The 21,972-nt window shown below is 36.8% G+C and overlaps 1 protein-coding gene across 1 annotated transcript in view; it reads right to left on the bottom strand.

Annotated features, from left to right (window-relative positions):
• LOC110174224 (insulin-like growth factor 2 mRNA-binding protein 1) overlaps window positions 1-21,419 on the bottom strand; it is a 68,209-nt gene extending 46,790 nt beyond the window's left edge. The window contains exons 1-2 of the mRNA XM_020940288.2: window positions 21,176-21,419; window positions 19,996-20,056 (exon numbers count right to left, since the gene is read on the bottom strand). Coding sequence (XP_020795947.1) covers window positions 19,996-20,056; window positions 21,176-21,350 — 236 coding nt within the window. The 5' untranslated portion in view covers window positions 21,351-21,419. The remainder of the gene's footprint in view (window positions 1-19,995; window positions 20,057-21,175) is intronic.
• Between the last annotated feature and the right edge of the window lie 553 nt (window positions 21,420-21,972).

The raw sequence follows: 21,972 nt of genomic DNA, 5'->3' as shown, positions 1-21,972 counted from the left end.
CAAGATAATTAAAATAAACGACCTTTAGACTAGAATTAATCCGTCTCAGAACTCGTAAGTCGATAATAAATCTGAAAACAACATAAAGTAACCTGATATAAGTTTGAAAATCTTGGCCAGATCAGAGAAATTTGCAGTGTGAAGATAAACTTAAACTACGTCAGAATGTGTAACAAAACTACATTTTATTACGAAGAAGGTTTTCTGTTTTTTTTTATACACGTGTGCCGGTGTGTTTAATTTGCCTCGTGTGATTATTTCTGCTTTATCCCTGTAGATTTGTCGATTGTTTCGCATCAACTTGACGAGGGACTGAAGAGGGAAATTAACCGCGCTGGATACAATCTTTACTACAGATGGGAATCTTTAAGAAGCTGCTGATACGATGCATATCTCGATACAGCGAGCTTACGATTCGATATATTTCAAATTGATTCGATACGTTTTAATCCTCAAAAGTGAAAATGCCAAATGTGTTGCATAAAAAAAGTTCAAGCAACAAAACTGTAGAACTGTAACAAAATAATTCTGTCAACTATGCCAAAAAATACTCGATACGATACATCTATGTTTCGATATTTTTCCACAACCTTAATCTTTATAAACATTTACACAAAAATGTAAGAAATAATACAAGTAGAGAAAGTGTAATTATGTGTGGAAGTGCTTAAAAACTTTTTTTTTTTTTTTTAAAAAGAACATTCACTGCACAAAGTTATTGACCCAATAGTAAAATATACCAAAAAATACTTGATACGATACATCTATATTTCGATATTTTTGCACACCCCTAATCTTTACACGAAAATGTAAGAAATAATAAAAGTATAAAAAGTGTAATTATGTGTGGTAGTGCTTAAAAACTTTAAAAAACATTCACAACAATAGAAATATGGAATAAAATGAAAAATATTACCAAAAATATACAAAAAAATACTCGATACGATACATCTATATTTCGATATTTTTGCACACCCCTAACCTTTACACAAAAATATAAGAAATAATAAAAGTAGAGAAGGTGTAATTACGTGTGGTAGTGTGAAAAAACTTTAAAAAACATTCACAAAAATAGAAATATGGAATAAAATGACCAACAAACATTTACTGCACAAAGATACTGTCCCAATAGTAAAAAATACTCAAAAATACTTGATACGATACATCTGTATTTCGATATTTTTGCACAACCCTACAAAAATGTAAGAAATAATAAACGTAGAGAGAGTGTAATTATGTGTGGTAGCGCTTAAAAACTTTAAAAAGAACATTCACTGCAAAAAGTTACTGTCCGAATAGTCAAATATACTAAAAAAAATACTTGATACAATACATCTGCATTTCGATATTTTTGCACAACCTTAATCTTTACAAACATTTACACAAAAATATAAGAAATAATAAAAGTAGAGAAGGTGTAATTATGTGTGGTAGTGCTTAAAAACTTAAAACATACACAACAATAGAAATATGGAATAAAATGACCAATATTACCAAAAATATACAAAAAAATACTTGATACGATACATCTATGTAAAGATTAGGGGTGTGCAAAAATATCGAAATAAACATTTACACGAAAATGTAAGAAATAATAAAAGTAGAAAAAGTGTAATTATGTGTGGTAGCGCTTAAAAACTGTAAAAAAAAAACATTCACAATAATAGAAATATGGAATAAAATGACCAATATTACCAAAAATATACAAAAAAAATACATGTATATTTCGATATTTTTACACAACCTTAATCTTTACAAACATTTACATGAAAATATAAGAAATAATAAAAGTAGAGAGAGTGTAATTATGTGTGGTAGTGCTTAAAAACTTTAAAAAACAATAGAAATTCACTGCACAAAGTTATGATCCCAATAGTACCAAAAATATACTAAAAAATACTCGATACGATACATCTATATTTCGATATTTTTGAACACCTCTAATCTTTACACAAAAATGTAAGAAATTATAAAAGTAGATAAAGTGTAATTATGTGCGATAGTGCTTAAAAACTTTAAAAAACATTCACAATAATAGAAATACGGAATAAAATGACCAATATTACCAAAAATATACAAAAAAATACATCTATATTTCGATATTTTTGCACATCCCTAATCTTTACAAACATTTACACGAAAATATAAGAAATAATAAAAGTAGAGAAGGTGTAATTATGTGTGGTAGTGCTTAAAAACTTTAAAAAACATTCACAATAATAGAAATATGGAATAAAATGACCAACAAACATTTACTACACAAAGTTATCGTCCCAACAGAAGTACAACTGCACATTTTAATGACATAATTAAAAAGTAGTGATTATATCCTCATGTGGAATTTACTTTTGTTTCTTTTTAAAATATGTATTGCGATAGACAGAGGCTGATATAATTGTAGATACGACACTTTTTTTGCTTTTAAAAACCTCGACAAGATTCTGGTGTGAATTATTTCCGTCATAATCCCAAGAATTCAAGTAAAAAAAACACACTTCTTCATGTTTGCGTTGAAATGCATCATGGGATATGTAGTTCCCGGTGTTTATAAGCTGTTACTATTATAAAACCGTGCATTTAAGCAAAGAAACTAGTGATTCGGTATTATTGCAAGACTTTTGACGATGTTTTGTTATCGTTACGTGCCTAATATATTTTTATTTTATGTAGCAGAATGAAATGAAACAGCAGCACAGAAAAAAAAGATGAGAAATGCAAGTCAATTGGTTTGGATTTCCCTTTTTGTCATGGATTTTGTTATTTTCCCTGGACGACTGCGGGATTTTTACACACATGACAAATGTAGCCTTATTTTTAATCGTGATTTAATTCATTTTTATGCTTTTTTTTTTGTTTGTTTCACGAGAGCAGAAGGGCATCTGGTGTCCTCAGTCTGATCTGAAGAGAGGCAGAACTCAAAGGCCTGAAATCTGGGTCAAACACGACTAACACACACACACACACAGGCACACAGGCATGGACACACAAACGCACACATGCACACACACACGCACACACACACACACACACACGGGCGAACCAGGAAGAGGCCTCAACAGGAAGCCCTATATGTGAGGCACAACTTACAAAAGTCCCTGGCAGCCAATCGGAGCCCCGCAGGAAACGCCCTGTGGCCAATCAAAGCACTTTATGCATAGGCTCCTTAATCCCCCTGCCCCGTCCTCATTACTGTTGAAAAAATGTAAAGAATTCAGGTCCAAAGGGCAATGTCCTGAACGCACTCTCTACCTACATTTCACGCCTTCAGCACCACCAAAAGGGACTGAACAGTGGGAAAACAAACGTGTTCAGCCCAACATATTTACCCTACAAGAACACAGATAAATAATATACAGAAGTGTGTAAAAGGTCATTTATTTATCCTACAGGGACACTATGGACGAGAAGATAAACAAAAGTGTGTAAAGGGTCATTTATTTATCGTGCAAAACTACTATGGATGATGAGAAGATAAACAGAAGTGTGTAAAGGGTCATTTATTTATCAAAAAGTACTATGGACGAGAAGATAAACAATAAACATCAGTGTGTAAAGTGTCATTTATCCTACCGGAACACTATGGAGGAAAAGGTAAAACAATAAACATCAGTGTGTAAGGGGTCATTTATTTATCCTACAGGAACACTATGGATGAGAAGATAAATAAATGAGACTTTACACACTTGTTTATGTTTATTATAAAACTACTAATATGAATGACGAGAAGATAAATATGACACTTTACACAATTCTGTTTATTAAAAAAAGTACTACTATGGACAATGAGAAGAAAATAAACAGAAGTGTGTAATTTGTAATTTATCCTACAGTAACACTCTGGACGATAAGACAAACATCAGTGTGTAAAGTGTCATATATTTATTAAAAAGTACTACTATGGATGATGAAAAGATATACAGAAGTGTGTAAAGCAGACATGTCAAACTCAGGCCCGGGGGCCAAATTTGGCCCGCAATATAATTATATTTGGTCGGTGAGATCATATCAAATCTGTATTAGAGCTACAGATAAACTATAGAGACATTGTTTATTTAATATTGTGTTATTATTTTATATTCTGCTTGTTCTGGATTCAACGGTTTAAGCAAAACTTTAAAATTTTAATAAGAAAAGGTTTAACATTACATATCTCAAAAGAAAAGAAAACATGCAAATGTTGAAATTTTTCAATAAATATTTAGTTTGGTCCACAACTTAGTTACAGTTTTTTTATTTTGGCCCAATGTGAATTTGAGTTTGACACTCCTGGTGTAAAGTGTGATTTATTTATCATAAAGTGCTACTATAGATGAGGAGAAGATATATAGAAGTGTGTAAAGGGTCATTTATTTATCCTACGGTTCTATGGATGATGAGAAGATAAACATCAGTGTGTAAAGTGTCATTTATCAAAAAAGTACTGCTATAGATGACGAGAAGATATACAGAATTGTGTAAAGTGTCATTTATTTATCCCACAGTTCTATGGACGACGAGAAGATAAACATCAGCGTGTAAAGTGTGACTGAAACTTCTAAAAGAGACACTTCCACAAAAAAAAAAAAAAACAGCTTCCACACAATGAAGGGGTGGAGCTGAACAAACGCCTGCCATTTATTCAGCTGTTTCCCTGCGACAGTGACAAGAAGCAAACTAAACTGTGCATTAAAAAGCCGCAACACAACAACTACAAGTACAAGTACGACTACATGCACAAATACACTCTGTTATTCATTTATGTGTAGTGTGTAGCTTCGTAATTCATGTTTTTACGCATTTTAAAACCAGAAATAAAGCTAAAAACATGGTCTTTAAGTAAAAAATAATAACAAAAAGGGGGATTTTTCTAAATTTTGACCGCCCTCCGTAATAAACCCAGACAATATAGTGTATAAACCTCCACTGTGGTTGAGCACTTGGCCCGTTTGCTGCTCCATTATGAAAAAATTAAATAAAATGCAATTACCACAGGACCGTTACTGCTTCTGGAACTTAACCGAATTCATACACGAAAATAAAATAATAAATAACGTCCAGATACTTCATTGTGGACAGGTCCAAACAAACGGGTCACCTATATAATTTTTTTTCTGATGTGTATTGCCGTTTTGAATTATTACTTTACGTATTGAAAACATATAAACCGATAATTGCTTAACCCCAAAAAAATCACAAACAGAACCGTGAATAAAAACTCTACATCACTTAAAAACTTGGAACTGTTGATAAGAAACACGGTTAAACCTTCATGAAAGCAGTAATAGTAGAAAACTGGATTGAACACTTTAGATAAACTCACAAATGTGTTTACAATTTATGTTTTAATTAGTAGAAATCGGGTTCAAAAAGAGCATTAACATTAAAATGCACGGGAACCACCTGGAAAGTCCCGCTGAATTTATCAAACTAAGTTAATCTACAAACATATAAAAAAAAAAACATTTATTGTAATTTTATATATTGTACACATGCAATTTACAATATATTATACAAAAAAAAAGATTATGTGGTCTCAACTGTGCCGCAACTATGTCAGGATTTTATTTTTACACTTACATTTTAATGAAATACAGAGCGAAGTGATTCTGAATGATTTTGTAGAATGAATGAATGATTCTGGAGCTTTCTAAGTTTCTTGTGTCGAGCTGCTCACAAATTATGTTCATGGCAGGTGTAAGGAAATAATTCATATTTTTTCCCAAATCAACAGTTACAGATGCTACTGTGGGACAGGGGTGTCAAACATGCGGCCCGGGGGCAGGATCCGGCCCCTTCAAGACCTTTAATCTGGCCCTCGGCTGATTTTCAACTCAAATACTTTAATTATTTTTCTATTAAAATCTTGTTAATTTTCTGTGGTGTTTATCACAGCAGCGTCTCCAGCGTCTCTGTACGTGGCCCCTCCCACCAGAGCAGCACAAATGAAGACTTGTCTCTTTCCAAACGCTCTTAAAGCACGATCGTTTTGACTGTTGACCGTGACAACCTCATCAGAAAAATGTCAAAAAATGAAAAAAGTGGAGCCGAGTGCAGGATTTTACAAGAAAAATTGACTTACTCCTATTTGCAGACAAGTTCTTGTTAAAACATTGTGTTAAAATCGGGGCTGGGTATCATTCAGAAGTTGACGATACGATACATATCTCGATACAGTGAGCTTTCAATTCAATACGATTCAATACAATATATATTTCAAATAGATTCAATTAGGGGTGTGCAAAAATATCGCAATATCGATATATCATATCGTTTAATGTGATGATACAGTATCGATATCTTGGGCTACTGTATCGATATATCACCAAGAGTATTTTTTGGTGTGTTTTACTAAATTATTTTGTTACAGCTACAGTTTTGTTGCATGTGGAGTGAAAGGAAACTCATTTATGCGACACATTTGACATTTTGACACAGTTTTGTGGATTAAAATGTTTGTGTTTCATATGAATTTTGCACAAGAAGTAAGTTTAACAAAGACTTTTAGTATCACAGCCATGATTTAACCTTTATTTTTTATTGAACTGTATCGAATCGATTTGAAATATAGCATATCGAATTGAAAGTGCATTGTATCGAGATATGTATCGTATGGTGGCCTATGTATCGAGGTATGTATCGTATCGGCAATTTCTTAATGATACCCAGCCCTAGATTCGATACGGTTCAATAAAAAATAAAGGCTAAATCATGGCCGTGATACAAAAAGTCTTTGTTAAACCACTTCTTGTGCAAAGTTCATATGAAACACAAACTTTTATCATCAAATTTTAATCATTAAAACGGTGAAAATGTCAAATGTGTTGCATAAAAGAGTTTCCTTCCACTAAACAAACAACAAAACTGTAGCTGTAACAAAATAATTTAGTAAAATACGCCAAAACACACTCTTGGCCGATATAACGATACAGTAGGCCACGATATCGATACTGTATCATCACATTAAACGATACGATATATTGATATTACAATATTTTTGCACATCCCTAGTTAAAATTGCATTTTTCTTAAAGTTTCAGGTTCTTCATAATATTATAATGTTTTGTAAAAGAAAGAGTTCATCAATTAAAAAAGATTTCTGTAATAGATTTGTGTTTCTCTGCATAAATATTTGAACTTATTGTTATTTTTGGGGTTTATATGACATGAGTTTTCTGATCCGGACACTTTTGGGATCAAAGTCGGTTGGACACGGCCCCCGGACCAAAATGAGTTCGACACCGCTGCTTTAGGACACGGAGAACAAGAAAAAATGATTTAAAACATGATTTCATAGTAAACTTCTGCGAGCAAATGAGGATTATATTGATGTTACAAACTGAAAAAATGTGCGCCGCCGCTTCGGGAAGATCGGTAAAATGACATAAACGAGTCCTGACGTTTGGTCTCGCTACATTTACATTTCATTTTATTATGACATAGAAGCAGATTTTCTAATTTCAACACATCACAGTGCGTGAAGTGGTCGAATAAAGCCGACAGAGTGGGACTTTCGAGCCAGGGGACGTTCGAGCCGGTGTGAGATAGTATTTTGACCCCCATAGTATATTAACGTACCGCTATAGTAAAGTGACCCCCCTATAGGATTTTGACTCCCTTTACTTTTTTCTTTAGTTGTTATTAATCTGATCATTATTTCTCATGTAATTTACTTTTATTATATATTACTACATATTCATGACCTTTTAAGGTATTTTAAGGAATGTTTTGATGGAGAACGACTTGGGATTTTGTGTAAATGTAACGTAAAATTGCATATACATCGCAATCCTGTCACTTTTTATACTGTATTTGTTTTTAGTTTGATATGTTCAGATAATCCTTAATCATAATGTCAATTTAACGGTTTGTAAAGATAAAGACCTTGAATTTAGTCATGTTGTGTTATTAAATCTTCTCAACGACTCAACTTATCAGCTCTGTCTATTTGAACAAGATTCCAAATCATTATACATCACTTTGATTACCGAACTATTTAATAACTACTTATCTTATGTTCAGTAAAATATGTTTAAACAACTAAGTCATTTTTAACATTCAAAAGTTATAATCGACATAAAAAATGCATCTGAGTTCCTCAAAAAACACTTTTAAACATGTCAGTATGTTTTAATTTGCAGATATCGTATTAATATTCAAAGTTTTTCTATAGAATTCAAGTTGTTTATTAATAAAATATAGATTTTCATGGGGGGGGTCAACAAACCATAACCAGGGTCAAAATCCTACACCACACCAGAGAGAACGAATCTGTGTGTCATTCCTTCATTTGTTTTTCAAAATAAAATCAAAAATAAGAAATGAAAAAACTACAATTTTCTTCATTATTTGTCTCCAAAATCAAAATGAAAAATATTTTCAGTTTTTGATTTTGTGTTTAAATGAAAAATGGAAAAAAACGATAACGACCGTTTCCCGTTTACGTGACTTAAACTGAGATGCTGGACTTTTGTGCCCCATACGGACTGAACTAGAACTAAACCAGGTCCGACCAGACCGGAACCAGACTGTGACTGTGACCAGGATTTAGACCAGGACTGAGAACGGAATGAGACCAGAACTGAGACCAGAACTGAGACCAGAACTGAGACCAGGACCATTCCGTGATTGAGACCGGGACTGAGACCAGAACCAGACTGGAACCAGACTGGGACTGAAACCAGGACTGAGACCAGAACTAACTGAGACCAGGACCAGGCCATGATTGAGACCGGGACTGAGACCAGAACCAGACCAGAACTGAGATCGGAACCAGACCAGAACTGAGGCCAGGACTGTGACCAGAACTGAGGCCAGGACTGAGACCGAAACCAGACCAGAACTGAGGCCAGGACTGAGACCGAAACCAGGCCATGACTGAGACCAGGACTAAAACTGGGACCAGACCGGGACTGAGAACCAGCACCAGACCAGGACTGAGACCGGTTTAGTCTTGGTTGAGTCCTGGTTCAGTCCGGCATCGCAGTTTAAGTCATGTAAACCATTTTTTTCCATTTTTCATTTAAACACAAAATCGAAAACTGAAAAAACGAATCATTATCATTATCCATCTAATCATTTTTAGTTTTAGTTTTGGAGACAAATAATGAAGAAAATTGTTGTTTTTTCGTTTTCTTATTTTTGCTTTTATAATGAAAAGAGAATGAACGAATGATACACGGATTACAAACCAATAACAACAAATTTAAATGAAAATGATCGTATGTTTCCAATCAAAAACGCATCCACTGAAAACGCTCTGAATATATTTTATCTGTATGTGTCTTGTCTTGTCTTTAAAGAAACATTTCATGGCAAAATCAGTGAATCAATCAACATTTCATTACATTTCCTTTAAACATTTGTGTCATGATGTGCATTAAATATTCCGTCAGTGTCGTACATTGATGCATTTTCTCCCCCAGACCAGTAAACTAAAGCTCCACGAATCTTTTTAAAGTTTATTTTGAGAGCGACGTTCAAACATATAAAGTAGTTCTTGACACATTTTCTACTAAATCATAGTTACGTCACGATATCCAAATCTCTCGGTACGATATTATCACAATACACATCTCACGGTACGATATTTATCGCGATATTTGACCATTTATTTCACTTTTTTGCTTTTAAAACACCTTGACAAGATTTTGGTGTGAATTATTTCCGTCATAATCTGAAAAATTCAAGTTAAAAAAAACATTTCTTCATGTTATCTTATTGTTTAAAGTTTATTTTGAGACTGACATTCGATAATCTAGTTCTTGATCCATTTTCTACCAAATGATCACAACTGAACTCTCGCTTCAGCAACGTATTCCGGTTATTTTAATACATCCAACAACAAAAATCTTGTTCTTTTTATGCATGTAAGTTTAGATTTTTATTTTTTTATATGGACAGGTGTTGAAAACTGGCAACTAAACTAAACTAAGACACTCAAAGAAACGCATCGGGCTCGTCTAATGCCATCGTGACGTCCTTAATAAACATAAATAAACATAAATAATAAAAATTTTAAAGCATTTGGAAGAATATTGAAACACAAACTGCAAAACGAACACAAAGAATCAAATTTTTTTACATAAATAATCCAGTTAGTTACAATATTTAGACGTTTGCAGAGGAAATAATCACCGTTTTTGCAATTTGGAAATTAAATCTTGCAGTTCTTTCTTATATTTTTTTAATTGCGCTTCTTTTTTTTTCTTTTTCTACGTAGTCGTGACTGTAAACGCGATAAAATTTTGATGAACTGCAAACCCGAGCGTGTAGTTTTGCCCCAACAGCTTGAAGTAAAAAGTCGAAGTTTTTGAAATCCGTGAGGTCTGGACAATGCGATTTCAAAATGAAAGACAGATTTTCGTGCATAAAAGTGAATTTCAAACGTAAAGAGCAAAACGCGAACTACACCTTTGCACCGGAAACGCTCCTACCCTGTTCAGAAATCACACTCTGCGCTGAAAGGTTGAACAGAAACTAAAAGACTAAACTCACACAAAACGCAAACGCACAACCGAAATGATTTAATTAATGCCGGCGAGTTTTTTCTTCCAGCTCAGTAAATTGGCAAACGTGAGAAATCATTGATGCCGCACGGGAAACTGACGGCACAAAAGCACACGCGACCCTCACATCTTTTATTAAAAATAGAATATGCTCGAGTTTTATTCCTCGACACTGGTCCAAGGACGAGTATCTCCGGATAAAACTCGCATAAAACTACTTATTCTGCTATCTTTAGAAAACCTACCCACACGGAGGACGGAAATTCACGAGAAAAACGAAAATTTAACTGTGAAATCATCTGGAATTTGTCGTGAAATCAGAAGAGTTTCAGTGTTCAGAAAGAAAAGACCGCAAAAGGAAGACACTTGGAGGTACAGTTTTGAATACTTTACCAAAAGAAAATCCACAATTCCCACTTTTAGACGCACAAACACACCAAAAAAAGCATAAAAAACACAAATAAAAGCTCAAAGTTTAAGTCTAAAATATAGTGATCTACCATTTTTCTGTATTATTATCATTATAATTTAGTAGTAATGTAACAATAACCAAAATATCGTGATATTGTATCGTCAAAAGTCTCACAATAATATCGTGGGCCGTCACAATAAATCGAATTACAAGTTTCTCTGCTTTAACACATGGTTTTAAAGCTTATAAACATCAGGAACTACATATCCCATGATTCATTTCAGCGTAGACAGTATGAAGAAATGTTTTTTACTTGAATTTTTGGGCTTGTGACAGTAATAATGCAAACTAAAATCGTATTTTAAAAGCAGAAAAGTGAAATAAATAGCAAAATATCGCAATAAATATCTTATCTACCCCCTCAGCGGACAGAAAGTGACAAGAAAAACTAAAATTAAACCATGAAATCATCTGGAATTTTGCAAGAAACAAAAGAACCTTCTGACGGAAAAGACTCATTTGTGGGATGATTGCGAAAGGAAGACACTTGTTGTGTAATTTTTAATACTTTACCAAAACAAAAATCCACAATTCCCACTTTTAGACGCACACACACACCCAAAAAAGCATTAAAAAAACACTAATAAAAGCTCAAAGTTTAAGTCTAAAATATATTTATTTACCATTTTTCTGTATTTCACTGTGGACAAAAAAATTCTTAGATGTAACAATAATCAAAATATTCGTGATATCCTATCGTCCAAAGTCTCACAATAATATCGAATTACAAGTTTCTCTGCTTTAACACATGGTTTTATAACTTATAAACATCGGGAACTACATATCCCATGATTCATTTCAGCGTAGACAGTATGAGATATGTTTTTTACTTGAATTCTTGGGGTTGTGACAGTAATAATGCAAACCAAAATCAAAAAAGTGAAATAAATAGTAAAATATCGCAATAAATATCGTACCTCGCCCCACAGTGGACGGAAAGTGACAAGAAAAACGAAAATTAAACTATGAAATCATTTGGAATTTTGCGAGAAACAAAAGAACCTTCTGACGGAAAAGACTCATTTGTGGGATGATTGTGAAAGGAAAAAACTTGCTGTATAAAATTTTTGATACTTTACCAAATACAACAAAAACAAAAAGCCACAATTCCCACTTTTAGACGCACACACACCAAAAAAAGCATAAAAAAACACTAATAAAAGCTCAAAGTTTAAGTCTAAAATATAGTTATCAACCATTTTTCTGTATTTCTCTTTACAGAAAAAAATTCTTAGATGTAACAATAACCCAAATATCATGATATCGTATCATCCAAAGTCTCACAATAAATCAAAATACAAGTTTCTCTGCTTTAATATGTGGTTTTATAACTTATAAACATCAGGAACTACATATCCCATGATTCATTTCAGTGCAAACAATGTGTTTTTACTTGAATTCTTGAGGTTATGACAGTAAAAACGCACACCAAAATCGTATTTTAAAAGCCAAAAAGTGAAATAAATAGCAAAATATCGCAATAAATATCGTACAGAGAGATTCCTACTCACACAGCGGACAGAAAGTGACAAGAAAAATTAAAATTAAACTATGAAATCATCTGGAATTTTGCGAGAAACAAAAGAAACTTCTGACGGAAAAGACACTTGCTGTATAATTTTTGATACTTTACCAAAACAAAAATCCACATGCATCAGCTTTTAGATGCACACACACACCAAAAAAAGCATAAAAAACACTAAGAAAAGCTCAAAGATTAAAGTCTAAAATCTAGTTATATGCCGTTTTTCTGTATTTCACTGTGGACAAAAAAATTCTTAGACAGCAAAATACAAAAACACACAAGTACACGTGCACACAAATGGTTTAGGAAACACTTTTACTGCTTATTAGTTGTAGTTTTTGTGTAGTAAGCCGTAAAAGCAGTCCTGAGGAAAAACTATTTTGGTGACATAAGAATGGCCGCCTCCCTCAGCCTCATCCAGAGACATACGTCGAGGCACATATGCACAAGGGGCCCCGTATTCTCCACGCAACGCCCGCCCCCAGCGCCCCAAACTATTCCCTCCTCCTCTTCCTCCTCCTCCTCCTTCTAACCGAGCTCATTTCTTCATCTTTTCCTTCTGCCCCAATCCATTTCTTACACTTTCCTTCTGCCCGGTCGGCGCACGGACGTGGTTTGAACCCGAGTTTACGACGAAACCCTCAGAAAAAACGATCGTGGTGGTTCAGCCTTTGTCGTTTTTTCCTCCAAAATGTGGGTTTATCTAAAATGTTCAACCCAATTTTACAACTATTACTGCATTCAAGAAGGTTCAAAGTGTATTTCTTATCAACAATTCCAAGCTTAAGTGGTATAAAATTTAGTTTAGAGTTTTTATTCATGGTTCTGTTGGTGTATTTTGGGGTTAAACAATTACCAGTTTATGTTTTCAATACGCAAGAGACAGAAGAATTGCAATTTGCTGTGAAACTGATGTTATTTCTCTCGATTTATGACACGCAGAATCACGTTTTAAACACAAAGCAATACGGAATAAGTCAAATAAACTGTGACCAACTAGTGTCAAACGTTCACCCAACGCAAATCTGTCAGCGGAACAGTTTTCCTGAAAGTAGCAGCAGCAGCAGCAGCAGCAGCAGCAGCCTGTAATAAAGTAGTTGTTGTAATTTCCCCTCTCCCTGATTACTAAGAGTAGTTTTCGTGCGGTCATGTAAGCGTGGATTTTCGGCTTAATTTGACATTCTGCCGCTTAAAAACCGCCACCAAAACCCAACCTGCGGCCAAAAAGATGGTTGGAACCGGAGAAAGGAGAAACAATCAAGAGAGAGCTGGAGCAGTGAAGGCGCGGCGGCGGAAAGAGAGGGTGCAGGGGGACTTCTTAAAGAGACAGGACCTGGTTACCCTTCACCTACATAACGCCGGCGGCTCTCCTCCGCCATAGGCATCTCGGTGGCTCTTCAAATCTATTGTTAAATCGACCCGGCTTTGTCTTCTTTTGGCGTAACGAGTCGACTCCTATCACGTGTGCGCGTACTTCTTTGTTTCGCCGGCAAAGGTGAGGTGCAACAACATCTGGCAGGCAAATGTATTTCTGTGCAGATTCTAACGTTGTCAAATCAATTAAGCTTCAGCAATTTGCCGCTATTAACGCACAAACAACTCACCGGTTTAACCCAGATTCATGTAAAAGTTAGTTCAGCATACTGTATTTCTTGAAATTTATGAAAAAAGCAACACGTCAGCAACCAAAAACCTTTCAAATTGAAATTCAAATGAACAAATCTCAAGAAACAATACTCTAAAACTGACTTTTTCTTATATTCTAAACTAATCCAAGGCAGTCAGAGTGTGTGGAACATCAAGATTTTGGACTAGAGTTATTATAATTTAGCAGAGATGTAACAATAACCAAAATACTGTGATATCGTATGGTCAAAAGTCTCACAATAATATCGAATCACAAGTTTCTTTGCTTAAATACATGGTTTTAGAGTAACAACAGCTTAATAAACATCAGAAACTACATTTCCCATGATTCATTTCAGTGCAGACAACATGAAGAAATGTGTTTTTTACTTGAATTCTTAGATTATGACAGAAATAATTCACACCGAAATCTTGTCAAGGTATTTTAAAGCAAAAAAGTGAAATAAATCGCAAAATATCGCAATAAATATTGTACCGTGAGATGTATATCGTGATACCGAGAGATTTCGACATTGTTACGTCTTTATAATTTAGTAGAAAACATATCCAGAACTACATTTTCACACCAAAATCTTGTCAAGGTACTTTAAAAGCAAAAGAGTGTGAAATAAATCGCAAAATATCGCAATAAATATAGTACCGTGAGATGTATATCGTGATACTAAGAGATTTTGATATCGTTACATTTTCTACTAAATTATAAAGATGTATCAAGAACTACATTTTCACACCAAAATCTTGTCAAAGTATTTAAAAGCAAAAAAAGTGAAAGAAAAAGCCAAATATCATAATAATCGTGATACCGATATACATCTCGGTATCATGAGATGTATATCGTGATACTGAGAGATTTCGATATCGTTACATCTTTATAATTTCGTAGAAAATGTATCCAGAACTACATTTTCACACCAAAATCTTATGAAGGTATTTTAAAAGCAAAAAAGTGTCTTAGCCTCTCTAAAATATCGCAATAAATATCGTACCGTGATGTATATCGTGATACCGAGAGATTTTGATATCGTTACAGCTCTATAATTTAGTAGAAAATGTATCAAGAAATACATTTTCACACCAAAATCTTGTCAAGGTATTTTAAAAGCAAAAAAGTGAAAGAAAAAGCCAAATATCGCAATAAATATCGTACCGTGACATGTATATCGTGATAATACCGTACCGAGATTTTTATATCATTACATAATTTAGTAGAAAATGTATCCAGAACTACATTATCGAACATTAATCCCAAAATAAACTTTAAAAAATAAGGTTCATGGGCTTTAGTTTAGAGAAAATGCATCACTGTACGACAGGGGTGTAAAGAAAAAATTTATACTTCATTGCACAATTCTCAAATCGATTTTTTTATTTCAATTTTTCACAAATATTCATTACATTCACTGTTCCCGTGATTTTAAAAAAGTTTATAAATCATTTTTCATACAACTGTGTTCTCTTGAAGGTGTAGTTGACTGTATTATTAGAAGTAATTATCCATAAATCGCAAAATATATCGTCCTTTGTTTTGGTATTGGTAAATAACAGAGTCAAGGCAATGCACACGTTTACTGCACGACACTGACATGAAAACATTTAATATGCGTCATTACACAAATGTTTAAAGGAAATGCAGTGAATTGTTAAAAGTAACACAGGGTCGTTTTTATGATTCACTGATTTTGCCGTGAAATGCATCTTTGAAATCCTTTGGGGGGTTTTCATTTCCATTTAATTTTTTTATTTATGTTTGAGCAAAGTACATGTACAGATTTTTAGGAATAAACTTATAAAAATAGTGTCCTGCATAATAACTGTTTTACATAATCACATGGTGGACACTTCTAAATAATTAAATGTTTATCTTATTGTTAAAGCAAATGTTATTTTAAAAAGATACACATGAATTTAAGAGCGAGATTTGAGTTTATGAACATATTTCTAATTTTAGTTCCTTTAAATTTCCCACAACGAAGCTTAACCATGTTTCATTTTGTGCAAATAATTAAACTACTTTGTAAAAACGAGCAGCGGTGAAGTAAAACGCGTCGTGTAACTCTTAAAATCTTAATCCAGGTTTATGTGTAATCATCCGCAGCTGCTCCACACGTTTTACTACAGTATCTCTAAAAAACTCTGAGGAGTTTTACGTCATGAATTAATAATCGTGATAGTTTGTCAATTTAATAAATCAAACTTTCTTTTCACACGACGCAGTAACTGATCTAACAAGTCATAAAACGGTTAAACCAACTTTTTAAGCTTTTTTAATGATTATTTTTCCTGTTTCTCCTGCGCAGGGACGGTCCGGGTTTTGAGAATTTCCAAGAAAACATGGCACGGGGCCAAAGTCTAAATGAAAAAGCTATGGATGTGCGGCACAAAAAAACAAGGGGAGAAATGGACATACTGTACTGCGGGTGGGAAGAAAACAGCACAGGATCAAAGTATGAAGCAAGACAGAGGAGGGGAGGATGATGTCACGCCGGAGCGGACCGCCCCCCTCGCCGCTCGCAGGTGACGGCGCCGCGTGATTGGTCGCACCCCCTTACTCCCTCCGCCCACCGCCCCCACCCTCCCCCAGCTCCTCGGCGGCCATGAACACAGAGAGGACGAGGCATGGCGTGCTTTTCCCTTTCTGCTGCCCTAGACTCAGCACACAGCTCGCTCGCATGACACATTCAGACAACACACTTTTACATAACGCACATTAGAGGGAAGGGAGAGCACGGCCGGGGCGCTCAAATGTTTTTTTCTGGACATAATCGTACACAAAGAACATAATGTTCTCTCATTAAACAATTCCTGAATCCAACTGGATACAGGACAGGCTGGTAATATTAAATCAGAAGTCTAATTTGCAAGTAAGCCGTTACGAAATTACATTCAGCGTAATAAATAACCACAATAACAACTGGACTGATTACGTGCTCACATGTAGCCGAGTTTAATAGTGTAGCTGGTGCATAACCTCAAACCTTTGACTCTTACAGACCTCTGCCATAATGAGCTTTTAAAAGGAAACTCGACTTATGCAGGGGCAGGTTCCAGCAGCTTTATATTCTGATGAGAATAGTTAGAAAGCACAGCACGCCGATCACAGCCATCTGAAAATGATCCTGATCGCAATCCAATCGCAATCGCAGTTCTAACTCGAGACCAAAGGTTCACTCACATTTAATCCAGTGACATTTTAAAGTGACGTTTGGAGCTTTCTCTCCTCAACAAGTGTAAAAGCAAACACAAAAAAGCCACTAGCACCATTACTGCTCACACCATTTCAGAAGCAGTGCACTCGAATTACTCAACTTAATTTATAAATTAATCTGATATGTTACATTGAGAAAACAGAACATGGTGTTTTTATTTATTTCTGTCATAAATCTTTAGATGCAAATCCCAACTATGAACAGAAATCATTTGGTCTGAGACACACACATAATATTACGAAACAGCTTATTCAGTGCTATTATTGCATTTTCAGACATGACCATTCCCACATAGCCTGTTAATTTATTTTTAAAGCAAAAAATAAAAGCACTGCATCGCTTAAATCCACCCTTAACAGCGTGTGCACACGACAGAAGCAAAACAACAACACACACTCGCCTGCAGTGGCGCGTGGGGAGTTTTACAGGGCTGGGGAACGTTCAAATTCACGTTTTCATTTCAGTCGTCATTCACGAAACACAATAAGCAGCAGCGATTCACAGATGCCACTAAACTAAAAAAAAAAAAGTTCTTTTGCTTGGGTGAGGGGGCTGGTTTCCTCATGAATCCTCCTGCACCACCCCCACCCAAAAGACCCCCCACCCCTCCCCTGCTTTACTCCTCTTGTTGACCTCCCACCATGCTCTCTCCCTCTCTGCAGAAACATCTCACACAACTTTACCATAAGAATGCTCGCGAACCAACTCAATATCCAAGAGAAAAAAAAAAAAAAATGAGGAAGACCTGCCTGAAAAACTTAAAAAACGGGAGCCTATGTTTTTAAACCAGAGTGTGTGTGTGGGGGGGTCATAGGTCAGGGAGTGATCAGGAGCACGATTACAAACGCTGTGGGGAGGCCAGGAACAAAAACAAAAAAAAGGTAAATGAATAAAATTAGCCATAGAATTTATCCTGGAGAAAATACCCCTCCCCCCAAGAAGGGCGCATTTGTTCAGAACATCCGCCCCTCCCACGCACGCACACACCTCCACCACCACGAACAATCACCACCAACTCAATAGGCCAAAAAATATATCACCATTTTATATATATATACATACACACATTTTTTTCCCCCCAATACACGTTCAAGCAACAGGACAGGAACACAAAATGAGAGCTAAATAATTCGGTTACGCGTCATGAGGCGACTAAAACTGCAAAACTCGGTCACTGAAAACGTTCTTTACGCAAATTTAGGACGTTTTTTTTTTGGGGGGGGGGGGGTTGTAGCTTTGTTCCAACGTTACGCAGCTGTGCCAAAATCACTCGTGGGCCTGCGTTACATTAAAGCACCCGTCCGTTTCCCCTCCACGCCGGTCTCACGTTAAAAGGCAGGAGGGTCTAGTGCGCACAGGTCAGGGCGCGTGGACCCTCCGTGGTGTTGGTGGTGGCTGTGGATTCACCTAATTCCAGCTCGCCTTCGCCATTTTGCCCACAATGCTCGAACGTGGAGGGACACAACCACGTGCGTCACGCTCATAAAGCGAGGGGCCCCCCCACCACCCCACAACCCCCCACCCTATAGGTCACCTTTCTTGCGATGCCCCCGTGGCGGTGATCGGCCTGTGAGACTGCGTGGACAGGGGCTCAGAGCTCAGGGCTTGTGTGTGTTAGAGGAGGTGGGGTAGGGTGGGGGGCTGTACTTGCAGTGTGCCATGTTGCTTCTTCTGAGTACACGTTGCGTTTGGGAGTTTGCTCTCGTGAAAATAACACGTTAACCACACGAGAAACCCGCCACGAGGCACAAACGTTGCACGCGTAAAAAAAAAAGCCCGAGCGTAAATAAAAAAAACTCAACAAATTTGCGTTAAGTAGGAAACGAGCGCCCTGGTAGCTCCTCGTATGTGTGCCAAAGGTTAGAGGCAACGCTGCATGATGGGCTAACTAACACGCTAGTTCCAGTAAACGTATGTGGACCGGGCTCGTCGTGGACACTCGAGCCACACGATTCCACCACCACGTCCCCCAGAAGTGGAGCTGGAAATCCCCAAAAAAAACCCAGAACGTTCACAACGCGCAAGGCGAAAAAGTCACACCGTCCTTCAGCGTGTTCTGTTTGGTATGACCCCCAGGCTACTAAGTCCTTCAGTGTGTTATGTTTGTTATGACCCCGGGCTACTTAAAAAAAACGAGAATACACCCCCCCCACCCCCAAAATGTAACAGAAATGGCTTCATGTGGGCCTAGCTCAACGTGGAAGGGACCCACAAAGCTGCACCAGCATCCAGGCTCCACAAAAGACCAGGCAACGTGCTATTTTATCACGTAAAACTGAATATTTACAGCCATGCTTCCAGTTTACAACACGAAACAGCTTTATCTTGCCAAATATGAGCTCACACATGATCAACCCGACAAAGCAGAGGTTATTTTTGACAATTTTAAGACGTTAATGTGCGTAATTCGTGCGCCACAGTAGCATTTCTCCAAAAGCGTAGGTTCTTTTTGTCAAAGTTAACACATTAACACATGAATCTGCGTTTTCGTGCACAACAGTAGCATTTCTCCAGCTGTTGATAGTAACTGTGAGATCTCAGAGTAACCCCCTTGAAAGTGGGTTACTCCTAGATAACACTTCGTAAGGAGTGTCAACACTTGAGGGGTTTTTTTTTCTGGATTTTTGGAGATTTGTGATGAATACTGCTGCATTTTCTTACCTTTGCTTCTTTGGGACAGAATGCTCAACCTCAATACGTTTCCCATGCAGTTCCACTTTACCTGAGAGGAAAAAAAAAACAGACAATAAACCAAAAAGTTAGGCTAGCTAGTTCAGTTCAGGCCTACGCGTTACGGTTCCTTTCAGTTCATTACGGACTCATAACTCATCTAAACACACAAAAACCACAACTATCACCTTAAATATAAGATAACACAGCGTGGAGCCTTATATCTGTGTGCAATACGAGCAATTTCTGGCAATTTCTAGCTCTGGAATTGCACGTGTACACCAAGGGCTCCTTCACATGACCAAATCTCGCGTTAAAATCGAAAAATGCCCAGTTTTTCGCGCGTCATACGTTACTTTTGCACCATTTGTAACCGGTGTGAGCTTTTATTTACTCTGAAATGCTTGTGTTTTAGTGTAAATGCAGAAAATGTGAGCTGACAGGCCTGGCCACCGAGTTACATAGCTTATTCGAGGAAAAAAAACACGAGTCCAGCCTAGTATCGGTGGTTTTACGCATGCATTAATACCAAGAGCAGTGTCGTAAAATAGCATTGGTATTATTTAACCAAACGGGCAGTGCTTTAGGAGTTAGCAGGCCTATAAGTAGAGCAATACGTTAGTGAAACCACAAGTGCAGATTTGGTATCTTTGTCGTAGTGAGTGCCGGCTCAAAGGGGGAGGGGAGGCAGCAGAAGGCTTCTCTATCACACCACTATACGAGCTCGCTTCAGCAAAAAAAAAAAAAAAAACGCGTAAAGCAACCAAAAGCCACATGTTTTATAAAAGTCTAACCCGACTCTAGTTTATCTCGAGTCACAATACGCGTATTTAAGGCAAACCAAAGCGTCACAATCCTCCTTCTGCATCGATACAGCTTCGTTTTTGCGTTTACAGTAAAACCACAGCTTTACATTTACGCGTCCCACCCCCCTGTTTAAAAAAAAAGAAAAAAAAAAAAGTTTGCAATTGTCCACGCATCTTTTACAAATTGCAGGAGTGTATTAGCTGCTATTAATGTGTAATTATTTGACTGGGCTCGACAGGGAAGGGAGTGCAGAGGCAGAGGAGCACGCCGATGCCTGCCTGCTCGTGTTCTGTGAATGAATGAAACTTGACGACTACTATGCATCTTTTGGCCTTTAGTTTGCCCACGCCGTGCACCGACTTACCAGAAATAGTCTCGATTGCCTTCATGGCGCATTGGTCGTCGGGACAGTCAACAAAAGCATAACCAGTTTTCATGAGAAACTGTCCGGTGTAGGGGATCTTGTGTTCGTCAAAGGTTTTTCCTAAGTCCTCGGCAGTCACGGTGTCGCATAGATTCCCAATGTAGAGCTTGTGCATGGTGTTGCTTTTTTTTCCCCAATTTCGGAATTTAAAACAAAAACAGCGTAGGCACGAACAAAAAAAAAATCAAAGTTTCCTCCGCGAAATTTTTTAACGTGCAGTGGCGCAACAAGATACAACAAGATACAAGACACGCCTCCCGTAAATGGACACAATTATGAGTTGGGGGGGAGGAAAATAACCAAAGTAATCAAACGTAGCGGTGAACTAAAGTTAAAATAAGTGTGCTATTTCAAAAGTGTCAAAGCAGATGGCAAATGCGGCTGCAAATCCAGTTGAATAAGTAGAGCAGAAGATAGAATCCCTCGACTTGCAGCCGGTCCCAGACGAATAAAGCAGCGGCTGCCTTTCGGTGTCTATCGCGCTGTGGAGGGGGTGGTTGGTTGGGTTAATGATGGCTCTATGGTGGAGGAGTGAAAAACTATGGCGGGATCAGGTCTGGAGAAATGTTTTCCTCTCTCTCCGCCTCTCTCAGAGCGATCAGCCCGCTGCCAGCGGAGGGGTGAGGCAACAGAGGGGTGACGCCGCCCCTCCACCGACTCCAATTCACGTTTTTTGTTTGGAAAGAGGAAACCACGTGGTCCATTTAGAGTAGGTGGAAGAGGAAGGGAGGGGGCAT

The sequence above is a fragment of the Boleophthalmus pectinirostris genome, unplaced genomic scaffold (assembly GCF_026225935.1).
Source record: "Boleophthalmus pectinirostris isolate CB_2022bp ecotype Guang Dong unplaced genomic scaffold, ASM2622593v1 HiC_scaffold_17, whole genome shotgun sequence".
Classification (NCBI taxonomy): Eukaryota; Metazoa; Chordata; class Actinopteri; order Gobiiformes; family Gobiidae; genus Boleophthalmus; species Boleophthalmus pectinirostris.
The sequence above is the reverse complement of the archived record's forward strand: the minus strand, read 5'-3'. Positions and strand labels throughout refer to the sequence as shown.